At 38.6% G+C, this 14,207-nt stretch overlaps 2 protein-coding genes across 3 annotated transcripts in view; one reads left to right on the top strand and one right to left on the bottom strand.

Annotated features, from left to right (window-relative positions):
* The window catches only part of LOC135701820 (calcium/calmodulin-dependent protein kinase kinase 1), a 540,452-nt gene that overhangs the window by 508,534 nt on the left and 17,711 nt on the right, over positions 1–14,207 (top strand). For both annotated transcript variants that reach the window (XM_065222751.1, XM_065222752.1), the window contains exons 7-9: positions 11,185–11,358; positions 11,431–11,611; positions 11,809–12,517. In XM_065222751.1, the coding sequence (XP_065078823.1) occupies positions 11,185–11,358; positions 11,431–11,611; positions 11,809–12,517 (1,064 nt within the window). The remainder of the gene's footprint in view (positions 1–11,184; positions 11,359–11,430; positions 11,612–11,808; positions 12,518–14,207) is intronic.
* Positions 9,985–10,433, bottom strand: LOC135701813 (uncharacterized). Its single transcript, XM_065222739.1, has 2 exons — positions 10,376–10,433; positions 9,985–10,148 (listed from the first exon to the last, which is right to left on the bottom strand). The coding sequence occupies exons 1-2, from the start codon at positions 10,431–10,433 to the stop codon at positions 9,985–9,987; spliced, it is 222 nt and encodes a 73-aa protein (XP_065078811.1).

Here is a 14,207-nt window from a genome sequence, read left to right as displayed (position 1 = left end):
TTGCAGTACGTGCGGAAAGGTAAATAAATTTGAAAGCCATCAGTAATAATAACACTCCGTTTGGTGCTAAACTGCGCTAGATTAAAAAAGACTAAGTGTGGGTTGTGCTTAATAGGCCGGAAATGAGGTAGTTAACCCTATCAAATTATTTATTTATTAATTGTTGATTCAATTAAATACAACATTTATTAGTGATGAAAATCAATTTCGAATCGGAACGTTTTATTTAGTTTTATGGTAATAAAAATGATTGCGCTGCAAGCAAAACAGTAAAATATGACAAAAGTTATATCACAAACGAGGTGACAGACGACTAACTGACGAAGAAATCAATTAAAATAATGTAGTTCGCTGTAAAAGATTTTTTTTAGAAGCTAGTGCCATCAGCCACCAGATGGGCTAGTATTTTTGTTTTGTTTACAACAAAGTTGATTTTGTGTGCAATGATCTTTGACAGTGTGCAAAGAGTGTACCATTTTGTCTTTATTCATGCATTTCAGTTTTGAGTAGAGTGAAAGAGACATATTCAAAACATTCTAACACTATTGGTGAAAATGCTAGTACAATCCAGCAGTAGTGTTGCCATGTGATACACTGAAAAATTGCAATAGCAGGTTCGTCACCCAAGTTTTCGAGACGCTCCGTCTGTCACTTCGTTTGTGGTTATACTGTCATGGAGCGACTGTCATCTCTCGTCTTCGATTTATTTTTGCAAAATGTTCCGCGCACTTCATTTCTATTCAGTTCCGGTCGAACGTTCAAATTTTCTCAACAGCATTGTGGCACTGTATGAAAGTCATTTGAAGCCACTCGAAGAAACATGTTTGCCAGTGACATTGCCAAAAGATTCATCAAAAACCGTGCTGCCGGTTTGACAGAAATTTTCTTTGCGCGTCTCTATCAACGTCTCTGACAAAAGCGAGCCCAAATCACAAAAAATGCATTAACATTCATAATTGACGTTTATTCACTGCACGGTAACTTTATAGTACACATTTATGAGTAGAATTTCTCCCATTTTGTGAAAATCACAATTATGGCGGCAAGCTCCAACTTGGATTAACTTTTAATACAGTCCCTGTTTGGATGACCTGCTAATTTTTTTCTTAGAGTCGTGTTGATCAACTCTGATGTCGACATCAAAGTAGCCAGACATTCTTGATCGGGATTTAATCCGAGGACCGGCTCGAGCTTCCCACCATAAATAATTAATAAATTGCCTATTAATGAGTAACTGTAATCCACAAATGAGTAAACATTATTCATTGGTAGATAACCGAGTGCATAACATATACTCATTCACGAGCTCGTTTACGAGCTTTTTAATGGATAATGTGTGAAATAATAATTTATCAAACTGCATGTAATTTTACTCATTACTGAATATTTTATAGTTAGCGTGTGATTGACGCATTTGTATGGCGTGGATAACATCAAAACAACATCATTTGTGAGTTGTTGTCCTCGACTCCAGGAAAATTTTCATTGATCGATTTTCTTCACTTTTTTTATATCGTTGCAAAAACATTCACTGCTGTGATTGTTATTATATTTAGTAGATATGCAATACATTACATTTTTTAAAGCCTCCCTTAGATGTATTCATACGATTTCTGCTACATAGTTTGATCGTTTGATACTTAAAGGAGGTTATCATCTGTCATGCAGCATAGCAACCGCATCAAGGAATATGTTTGCCACTGAATTATTAACGAAAGACAAAGTCGATGAAGAGAACCAATCAAAATCACTTGCACCCTGTTGTCTCTAATCCCCTCAGTCAGCAAGCGTAAACTTCTAGTTGGGACAAAATAGCTAAAGAAGAAAAAAAAGAAGATTACATTTTTTCTTTAAGCTATTTGGCACAAATAGCATGAAGAATGTTTGCAAAACTGTGGTTACTCAATTAGAATATCAAATAAATCCTGAAAAGAATAGGTAAATGCAGACAGAACCTCTTGAAATGTTAATCTAGTTATGGCCAGCATATGCATAAATACAAAAAAAAATTGTACACATTTTTGTGAGCTTTAAAACAACAGTTCGCATGAAGCAGGATGAACTGTTAAGCTAACGGTCATTTCAAAACGTAGTCAGAAATTATACCGTTTTATGTCAGATTAAGCTGAAACTAACACGCTAAATATAAAATGATTAGAGGAAGCAATAATCGATATTGATTTTTCAATCGAGTAAACACTTTCTGGATCAGCGTTTGCATAAAGTTGATGTTTCTTTCTTTGTTGTTGTTCACTCTTTTTGACCTGAAAATACACCGAAAGCGAATTATTCCCACTTCTCTCAATTTCTATATGAGGATTTTTATCACTTCCTACCAGCGGAACAGTGCCATCTCTGTGGAAAATGGTCGAACGAAATGATTAATTGAAAACAAGACCGAAAACAGTTTTTTAAACTTAATTAACTGACATAACCCCAAGCCAACGAAACTTCCTCAAAGTATCAAGGCTGCAAAATGCGCGTCGAATCATGATTGACATGGCTGGTTATCAACTATGCAATAATCAACCGTTGTGATTCAGCCACCATTCGAAAGTTATGGCTAACGGGTGTTCAATAAAAAATGAGAATTTTTCAATCAGCTAGTAAAAGAAAAAAAAAATTTCATCGAATTCAGTATTTTTTATTAAAAACATAATGTTCATTCTTCAAAAAAAAAACGGCAATGAATATTGGAGAAAGGGCCCTGGTCAGCCTACGACGCAACTTAATCGCGATGTTCTCACAAGAGCGCTGGACGGCACTGAAATCATTCTCATTTTTTATTGAACACCCGTTATCTAGTTTCTATTAGAACGGGTAAAAACCAGATTTGACCTGTGTATGGCCATCCGGAACGGAAAAAAAACCGGAAAAGTCGATTCATGTTGACATTACTGGTTCTCGGCCATTTGGTTACCATGATCAATGACCAATGATCAATTCCTGAAAGTAGACCAAAAGATCCGCGATTTTTTTTTTCTAAATTGGTTGCTCGATTTTTATTCTTCAAGAAGTATTCGACTGGAAAACTAATCAAATTTCATGGTGTGGTAATGGAAGTATTCATGGCTACCGGATACTGGAGATATATGGGTTTCTGGAGGACATGTCTAAATTGCTAAATTTGTGGTTTTTCTCAGGGTGTCCGTTACTAATCTGTGTTTTTTGTTCATATACCAAAAATAAAACCATTTCCAATGACGCACTAAGATCTAAAATTAGCCCAGAATGAACAAATAATGAATGAGGAAAACAAGGATCCCCTGAGTAGCTGCGAGCGAAACGGTAAGAACTCAGCACGCAGAGGTGATGCCATACCATCTACCTGGTTCCGTGTACTGGCGATTTCGTCATCTGCCGTAACCAGTGGTTACCAGTTCCAGTTGTTAATGTTAGAAGATTTTTCCATGTAGTCGTGTTGCACAAAGTGGGAGGTAAACTCCTTCTAAAGCTAAATACCACCACGAGACCGAAAGCGAACAAGTACCGTGAGGGAAAGTTGAAAAGCACTCGCCGCAGGGCACTTGTCTCCCGCGTCACAAGAGGACATTGCGACCCATTACGAAACAGCTTTGGCGTCCGCAAGGACGCAAGGTCGCGTGACAGTTGCCCCCCGGTGCTTGGTTGCTTGCCCCACAGTAGCGACGCTCAGTTCTGAAGGCCTGTGCCGCGAGGTGGGGCTTACTGCACGTGGTGTTTGCAGTCGGGCGCGTGATGGATTTCCGCGTACACCGCCTCGGTCTTCCCGCAATGGACCGGTGGACTGTCGATCGGCAATGATAAAATCGAGGTACCTTCGGGACCCGTCTTGAAACAAGGTCCAAGAAGTCTATCTTCCGCGCGAACCAATGGTTGTCCTCCAGAACACCAAAGGCGCAAAAAACATAACTTGAGTTGTACGAGATTACGTGCGCGGCTCTCTGCAGCGTCCCTCCATCCCCGGGTATTGTACAAGGCATGCGATGAGGCCCTCCGATGCCCTACCACGCCACAACATACCGTGAGTGTGCAGGATGTGACCCGAAAGATGGTGAACTATGCCTGATCAGGTTGAAGTCAAGGGAAACCCTGATGAAGGACCGAAGCAGTTCTGGCGTGCAAATCGATTGTCAGAATTGGGCTAAGGGGCAAAAGACCAATCGAACCATCTAGTAAATGGTTCCCTCCGAAGTTTTACTCAGGATAGCTGGAGCACGCAACGTTTCGAACTCTATTCTTATCTGGCAAAGCGAATGATTAGAGGCCTTAGATTCGAAATGATCTTAACCTATTCTCAAAATATAAATGGGTACGTACCATAACATTGTTGCATGATGTTATTGCAACGTTGACGCCGGGCCCGCCCCCTGCGGTCGTGTCTCCATTAGCGGCGTAGAAGATATCTGTTTGCTTAGTGGGCCAAGTTTTGGTAAGCAGAACTGGTGCTGTGGGATGAACCAAATGTAATGTTACGGCGCCTAAATAAACGACGCATCATAGATACCATGAAAGGTGTTGATTGATACAGACAGCAGGACGGTGGACATGGAAGTCGTCATCCGCTAAGGAGTGTGTAACAACTCACCTGCCGAAGCAATTAGCCCTTAAAATGGATGGCGCTTAAGTCGTTTCACTATACATTACCGCTGGTGAACAAGTGGGGCAGCGCGTTCGCACGACTGCCCTTTGAGACACCAGCGAGTAGGAGGGTCTTGTGGTGTACGTTAAAGTGCCTAGCACAGAATTCTCTTGGAATTATCTTCAGAAATTTCCCTAAAATCATTCCCAAAGGTACCTTTGAGCTCACGAATCTCATAAAAAAAAGCTCAGAAGGGAACATACTTAACTTACCTACACACTTAGAAATACCTAATTTTACACGTGACGGAATCCATCTTTGACATAAAGGATGAGACGTAAACAAACATGTCATGTAAAATTAAATGCTCCGAGACTGAAAAGTTCGTTACTCGACGAAGATAACGTTCGATTGAGTTGAATTTCGCGTCTATTATGACTCAATTTTATGTCAAAATTGACGCTCGTATATGTCAGTCTCAGAGCATCTAAAGTTACATGGATTTTTTTAAGTGTGTCGCATTTTAGGGAAAGGGGTCTCATAAGTTGTGACCGGCCATATTTAAGGCATTGAAAAATACGCTACGAGGTGGAAGGCGGTCTAAAGTGGGTCAAAATAAGCTACATCATTTATGGATGTTCCCGAACATATTTTGAATACTTATTGGTGCAAGACCTGAAATCATCCTCCTATCGTAAAAAAATCTTCCCAAAGTTACCTTGGTATTCGTCTCTGAATTGATTTGGAGTTCTAGTCTCAGTGCAATCACCATAAGTTGAACAGTGCCTAATGTTGGACAGTTTAATATTAATTAAACATGATCAAAATTTGATATGATTGGCAAATAATTATGTTCTTAAGTGGTTATCATTTTTTACCTTCTAATCCTTTTGTAGCAGAAATTCATATTGGTAGTCGCTGATTCGACGAGTAAATCGAATAAACACCGATTTTTACATAATAAGGCACTTTCAGCTTACAGTGCTAGCACGGTACTAAGAAGTAACTAATTTTACACGTGATGGAATTCATATTTCACATAAAGGATGAAACGTAAACAAACATGTCAGCTTTCTCTGACTCAAAAATGTTTCATATGAAAATTAAATTAAAAAAAAATCATAATCCAAAATCAAGCACACTTTTTTTAACCCTTAATTTCCATTGCCACAAAATTGCTAAATAAGGTACCGTGCAATGTCTTAGCTTAGCTTAGCTTAGCTTAGCTTAGTCTGACTGCACGTATCGATAGTTGCACTCCGTGATTGATCTGAACCAGTGAAATTGTACAAAGAATCAACTGAATGGGGCTTGGTAGTAACCTGCCATTCTCAGTGTACATGTTCCAGTGACTCCTACCTTTAAAGATCAATAACGTCACCGGCCACGTCCTTGCAATCAGGTGGGAGAGGGAAGGAATGTGTGTGTGTGACTTTTGTTGTTTTGGGACCGTGTTTACCTCTGCATCCCACAAAAGTCACAGGAAGGAGCTTTTGTTAGTGGGTTAGGTTCGTTGGATCAGGATTCACCTTGATAAGTGATGCGATCTTTTGTTTTGTGTAGTTATTTATAAGTGTTTTCGATTTATGCTCTAAACAGCCGGCTGTCTAGAGATGTAGATCATTATTAGATGTGTGTATACCGATTTAAACCAACAATAAGGATACTGTTGGGGCCCCTCACAAAGTGTGATGATGGTTTATTTTATTTTATCAATGACCAAAATAATTAATTATAAGCGGTTTGAACCGATTTAAACCAACAGCAAGGATGCTGTTGGGGCCACTCACAAAGTGTGATGGTGGTTTACTTGATTGAATATAAAATAATTATTAGAACCGATTTGACCCGATTTAGACCAACGGCAAGGATACTGTTGGGGCCACTCACAAAGTGTGATGGTGGTTTATTTAGTTCGGAAGAAAATGAATATGTATACTTCTTTTTTTTTATATATAATAGAACGAATTTGTACTGATTCAAACCAAAAGCAAGGGTTCTATTGGGGCAACTCACAAAGTGCGATGGTGGTTTATACTATAAGGGCATAAAACAAAATCAAGAGCCATTTCGGTTTCCATAGCTTCCTAGACACTCGGCCGCAAAATAATCTTATCCGACGGAAACGTCTCGATCATCGCTGCACAATGGTTTATTATAGCATTTATAAAGTAAATTTGAATACCTTATTGTTTATTTATTATCCATTTTGACTTGACTTGGTACCGTTCAGTTTTATGATGACAAAGTTGCCTGGAGAAAAGTGACAGTTCAAAATGTTTCGGAAGGGAGTCAGCTAGTGTCGTCCAAGTTCAAGTGCGGAAAAAATGCCATTTAAAGTGGTACAAACAATTGAAAGATGCGAAACATGCCTAACCGTAATTCTTTCTGGTTGGAAAGAAGCTGGAATCCTACACTGGCCGGAAAAAAAACGCGGTAGCGAAACTCTCTCAAGACGAGTTCTCCATGCCAAACCCAATGTGGGAACGTATCAATTGAGTGAAAAAAAGAGAGTTCAAGACTCGCTTGGAGGCTGAAGCAGAATTGGAACAGATGTAGCCAGTTTCGGATACGGAGGCGAACGAAGGGAATAATCCACCACCGTCAAAGAAAGTTTGCCCCGAAGTCTACAAGTCCCCCAGTCGGAAGGGAAACACAATAAGAGACTTTAACGAAGTTTTCCTTATTCCTGGGCAGGAGGTTGACACCTGTGAAGCTGACTGTAAAATCCAGAATCAGATGAGATTATAATATATGCGACACAAATTCACTTTTTTATAGGGGAACATGTGATGTGAATAGAACCCACCATCAGTGCAAGGATTACATATGACTGCAGATACTTCACTGGTTGTAAAGTTCTGCCTGATGGTTTGTTGCAGCTGGGTGAATCAACTTCATTGAAGACCTTTGGAAGACAAACGACAACAAACGACAAGATGTACGTCTAAATAAGGTACCGTGCAATGTCTTTTATATAAAGTCTGGACCAAAGGGCTTATTGGTGTTGATGAAATGTGCAAATGTTTATGTGCAAAACAGCTGGCGGCAGTGACGTAATTCTATCTGTTCGCAGAATGGAATGTTGGGTAGAATGACGTCATCACTTGAGTGCTCAGCAATGTTTACAATGTGATGAACTAGCCTACGGCTAAAAATCACAAAAATAAAGAAAGAAAAAAAACGCAATGTTTACAATATTTTTGCTCTAACAGCTGCTTTGGCAATGAGATACACATACAGGAGTGGCATGTGAGCATGCTTGTTTGTGTTTGAAAGCAATACTATGAAACATTTTCAGCCGGTAAAAGTGATGACGTCACACGCACCAATTCGATGCAGTCGGGTATAGGAAAAATTAAGAACTTGATTAAAAAAAAACGTATAATTTTGTTCCAGTCGGTTTGAATGCATTACGTCCCATTTGAAACTTTACTCCTGCTCTCAGTTTAATGTTCTCTAGTAAAAAAAATCTAACGAAAATAAAGAGATTGCTTTTTTTGAATAAAAGAGAGTAGAATAGCTACAGAATGATGAACAATGGTACAAATTATGCAAATAATAACATTATTTTATTCCATCGAAGTACTTAACATGTATGTAACAATACAAGACAGATTTAATTCCTGAAATGTTTGATTTTTTTTTTCTGATTTTTTCTTACACTTGCACATCTTTGGTCACTCTGGTCTGCAATCTGACCAAAGGCGCAATAGTATGTTACATTTTTCTTGAAAATCTTGTCAGCTATCAAAATTCTATTGATATATTGTGTAAAAACGATATATCAAAAATTCAGCGTAGTATGTTCTTCATTTCAGAGCTACAATTTGTTTTGAGTAAAAACTTCATGTTTTTATATAATTGTAGCTCAGAAACGAAAATATTGTCCAATATCCAATTTTAAAAAAATACAACATACAATAGTGCCTTTGGTCCCAAGACCATAACAAACACGTAAAACAACTAGATTTAATGGTTTTCAACGAAAAACCACAATTAAAGTGCATAATCGTATTTTCCATAAAACTAAATTTAATAATTTTGACCTCATGATAAAAAACGGGTCAGTTGTTCAAAAGTTATGATTTAAGAAAAAATAAGGCAACATTTTGATTTTTAATATGATTCAACAAGCAACAAAATTCCCAATTGTTACGAAATTTTAAGATCCACATTATATTTTTCTATGGAATTGCTGAATAACTAAATTAAACGAGAAAAAAAATACCCTGTTAGAAAAACCCGTGAGCTAACAGCCAATTTCTAATCAATTTCAATAAGTGAGGTGCATTTGAAAAGAAGTAAATTTCCTGATCGATTGCTGGATGTTTCATGGATGTTTTTCACAAGCTCACAAGCCCACATTAGCTACAACGGTGAAGCCAATAGAATACAATCGGATGATCAAGTCTTTCAGAATAGTTTTGGTCATCTGCTGATCAAAGTTCACGTAGATTGGTTGTTTCCATTTGGAGAACAAACCGCGAGCGGACACAACCTGCATTCCCCCATGTGGACCAATGACATCATCATTGCGATAGTCAATTTCGATGGTTTTATTGACCGACATTTCATCGAAAGTCAATACAACAACACGATCGCGAGGACTCATTTGCTTTCCAGCAACTTCCAACATAGTGAATACGTCCGAAAGAACGCCTTTCCTCATTTGAATGCATGATGCCCATTCTATGAGATTTCTCAGACAAGGCAAAGGTTCTTACGATCTGATATGCGGGCTGACTGTGGTATCTGTAATCAATAGAGATAATATATTAGCAGGCACTGAATATTGAACAGAAGCATTAAGTTTCTTTTACCTTAAAGAAAACGCCAATTCGATTTCTTTTGGTTTCCAAACAACTTTTTTCTTCACTCCAAGAATCAAGTCTGCTTGATTATCTGTGAAGACCTTCTTTAATGCAGAGTGACCTTCTTCGGCAACTTGCTCTTCAGCCATTCTCACGATATCACGATTAGATTTCTATGAGTGTTCCAGATCTGAGCTGAGGTCACTGATTTGCTTATCTTTGCTTTTGATTATGTGCTTAATTGATCTATTTAAATCTTTGATTTGAACTTCTTTCTCACGCAACTGTAAGAAATCAAAACATCAATCACTTAAGGGCTTATCACTTGTGAGTAGGAATAAATACCTCAACTTGAAGATTACGTATTGTCAGCTTTTGATGAACAATGACAGATCTTAAGTCCCTGATCGTTTTCAATCTTCCTGTTTCAGCTTCTCGGTCGAACTAGTCCTCTATCAATATAACCTGAGAAATATTTGAACCGGTTCTTCTTCCTACATACATTTCCGTCTGGGATGGAATTTATTGCTGCATAAACTGCGAGACTCTTTTAAACGTTGCGCTGTTGGACACAGGAGAATCAAATATTGAATTGCCGTTTCTCGGGACTCAATCGTCTGGAACAGGACGGTGAGATTCTTCGGCTGATGTGTCATGAAGTTCATCTGTGTCATGGTGTTTCAGTAGTTCCGCTACTAATTCCGATCTGGTTTTCTTTTCCATTCGAAGCGTACAGCGGTTTGAAGAAGGTGGTGTATAGATCGACGGTACAGCTAAAATCAATATAATTTTCATTAAGCTTCAACAAATACTGAATTTGATGGATTACCTTCCAATAATAGAATATTCCGAGCATCTTTCTGGAACTTCTGTTCGAAATCGTTCTTCTCGAAGTGAAGAGAACAAAGACGAAACTTAGCAGAAAAATCTTTGATCCGGCAAAATGAAATCCAGCGCTTCCGAACATCAGATTTTTTAGGGCAAAAATGCAAACTAATACCCATTCGTTTAGCCCGATAAGCTTTTATTGCACAAGGTTTTACGGCACACGACGGCATTATAATTATTATCAACCAAACACGTTAAAAAACAGTAGAAATTAAATAAATTTATGCTCACTGCACTCAACTTCAGGCGTAAAAAATAATTGCGACATCACAACTTTCATCTCCTCTTGTCGGATACTTGTGTACACAAGTTGAAACTACCACTTATTAATGTTTGGCAAGCTCACTAATACATTGATAACCTTAACTGCCTCACCTATAGGTAAGGGACATAGGCTTCTTGGCCCAGACCTTCTATAAACTTCGTTGAGTACCGTGGATCCCCGGTACTCTGACCGTTTTTAATCTTAACACTTTTTAGTTTGATAATTAGGACGTCGTGCAAACTAAAAATTGCTCAAACGTCATTTATGGAATCAAGGAAAGCGAAATGGAACATTACGAAACGGAACGCAGAATCAAAACAAAACCGTAAATGAGGCAACCAGAAACATGATTGCATGCAGATAGGGTTACTAGAAGTGCAAATTAAAAATGAACTCCGTTAATATGCATGAAGTGCCGTTCAAATTAGCGGGTGTCTGCGGTAGCTCGGTAATAGGAAAAGTTTAAAAAAAATATGTTGAAATTCTCTTCGGAAGTCCTTATTGCTATTGATTTTCGATCTTGTTATATGATGAAATGTGGATTTAATAGTGAGTTTAGTAGTGCATTTTACGAGACGCTTCAGCCGATATTTCAACTCAACCGCAGCTATTGCATGATCTTTCATTTATTAACAATTCGTTTCTCCGTTGTCCAGGGCTCGTACGGGCTGGTAAAACTTGCCTACTCCGAGGAAGATTCGACGCATTATGCCATGAAAATCCTTTCCAAGCGCAAACTACTTCGCAAAGCGGGTCTCATGCGCCGAGGACCAAAACGTGGAACATCCCCACTGGACCGAGTATACCGTGAAATTGCCGTGCTAAAGAAGGTGAGCGCTGTACCTACCGACACAACACAATCAAATTTATAAATGTCCCATTTTCCCCCCACTCCCCTGCAGTTGGACCATCCGAACGTAGTAAAGCTAGTCGAGGTGCTAGACGATCCGCTGGAGGATTCACTGTATCTGGTTTTTGAACTGGTACAGCACGGAGAAATCCTCAGCATACCGACCGATTGTCCGCTTAGTGAGGAACGTGCCTGGACTGTGATTAGGGATGTTATTCTGGGCGTCGAATATCGTAAGTATCAGATTCACAAGTTTTTTTTTCAGCTGTGCACAGGACGACATAAATTTGGCATTCTTTTCCTACGAAAAGATATGCATTATCCGTTTTTGCCTGCCCTATACATATGTATTACATTTAGGTTCATTGTAATTCAAATCAGTCAGCGTGAAAATCACGATTTATTTGTTGCCAAATCTGTTTGCTTTCAGTTCACTACCAGCGGATTATCCATGGGGATTTGAAGCCAGCCAATCTGCTGATGTCGGACTCGGGCAGCGTGAAGGTGGCTGACCTGGGTGTTTGTAACGAGTTCCTTGGCGAAGATGCCGCAATGAATAATGGCTCAACGGCAGGCACGCCGGCATTCCGAGCGCCTGAAACGCTGCTACCCGGGCAGCATGTCTACAACGGAAAAGCAGCTGACATTTGGGCACTGGGAGCCACTCTCTATTCGATAGTGCATGGAAATGTTCCTTTTATAGCTATTTCGGTTCCTGGTGTGTACGAGAATATTAAAAACGATCCACTGCAATTTCCTCCCACGAGCACAATCAGCCCGGAATTGAAGGATCTAATCGAAACCATGCTGGATAAGGATCCCCAGCTGCGCATCACTCTCCCACAGATTAAAGAGCACTGTTGGGTTACCAAGTTTGGTCGATACCCGCTGCCCAGTGAGGAGGAGAACTGCCGACTGGTGCAAATCAATGATGAAGACATGACCACCGTTGTGAAGAGCATCCCAAAGCTAGATACACTAATATTGATAAAAACCATGCTCAAAAAGCACTCGTTCCTAAATCCATTCACGAGAGGCATTTCCGGTCGTGCGCCACAGGTGGGCGGTTCTCGGATAGAACGATTCAGCCGGTCCGGTCGGTCCAATTCCGCACCCGGGGATTATCATACTTCTGAAAGGTGAGTTCTTGTGAAATATCATGCGTCCCTTTAGAATCATTGAAAGTGCCGCACGTGGGCTGCCTACACACTGTAAGAGCAAGCCTTTCCTAAAGCACTCTAGTAAAAATATTGACGACTATCACTACAAAACTGAAACAGAAAGTTGTTCCGATCGAGCAAAGCAGTGCATTTTGACGGTTGAAACAACTTTCGACAGGCGTCCATACTTTTACTTTGAGGACTTAAGCCTTTCCACGGTGTTCCTCTGCACGGAAGATCAGATCGCCTCCAAATTGGTTTAAATTAATTTAAATTAAATTTTAATCACTTAGGAAAGTAGTGACTCAATACGTTTATAAAGTGATTTAATACTTGATCAGACTTTTCTGAAGTGATTCATCTTTTTTTTCTTACTTTATATAAACATTAGACTGATCCAAAATTTGAAAATTTCACTCCACAGTGCTCAAACGGTTTTAAATAAGGTCCTGATTAGCCTCCCAAAATTTAAACTCATTTGGTCAGTTTCTTGACTTGGCACAAACTATTCAAAGTTTATATGGAAATTACTATGGGAAAACCAAACTTTTTGTTCATTGTCTTATACCCATTTTCCATATTGCTTTTTTGAAAATTTCTATAACTATTTTCTAAGCTACAGCTTTGCGGAATATCGTTTTTCAGCCAAATGTCAAATTAAATTGTTATTAATTGTTTAAGAGATTGATAATCTTATGGCAAGATTAGGCAACTGTATTGTGGGTAACACTGTATGCTGCAGTGTGACATAGTAGCCATAAGCCATGTCCTCTATTCTACGCGCCTGCTGAACAGTTGTTGCCTGCTGAACAGTTGAATGAGCATAATCATAAAACATCGGTGACTTGAATCATTAATAATTTTTGTTCCTTACATTTGATTGAAAAGAAGTTTTCAACAAAGTTGTAGCTACAATCACTGTTATCATTTTTAAAAGCATAGTGATGTGGTGAATTGGTAGATATATATGAACAAAAACATAAGTTTTCCCATAGTAATTCCCGCACAAACTTGAAATGGTTTGTGCCAAGTCAGTTTCTTACTAAAGTAGTTCAGCTAATCAGGACCTAATTTGGAACCGTTTAAGCACTGTGGAGCGAAAATTTCAAATTTTGCATCAGTCTAATAAACATGTTGAGCTGATTTAAATGCTAGTGAAGTAAACTAATGATGGGTATATCGAGGAATCCAAAATTTGTTTTCCTGTAATGATCCAACTTTTTCCGAAAAAATAGTCTTAACCTCTCTACAAGTAATTTAAAACATTCCGAAATGAATCATAACTCTTCTAAAGAGGTTTGAAATATTCCTTGGAAGATTACAACTGAGTTCAAACTTTTTAAAAGTGATTATAAACGTTTCTGAAATGATTTAGTTCTTACGGAAGGGATTTCTAATATTTCTAACGTGATTCAATACTTTTCGAAGTGTTTCCGAATTTTCCATAAGTTATAAAATGCTTTCCGCAGTTGTTCAGAGCTTTCCTGAGTGATTCAGTACTTTTTGAATAGATTTAGTTCATATAAAAGTGATTTCGAACTTTTCCAATATAATTCAGAACTATCCGTTTTTTTTATTATTTTTTTATGGTCACTTTAACGCTCTTTTTTAAGTGCTGTACTATCTTAAGTGACTCTGAACATTTCCGAAAAGACTCAGTACTTTCAGA

Source organism: Ochlerotatus camptorhynchus, unplaced genomic scaffold (genome assembly GCF_037179485.1).
Source record: "Ochlerotatus camptorhynchus isolate MF236.1 unplaced genomic scaffold, CSIRO-AGI_Acam_v1.1 ptg000177l, whole genome shotgun sequence".
NCBI lineage: Eukaryota > Metazoa > Arthropoda > Insecta > Diptera > Culicidae > Ochlerotatus > Ochlerotatus camptorhynchus.
Note: the sequence above shows the minus strand (reverse complement) of the source record. Positions and strands in the feature narration are given on the sequence as shown.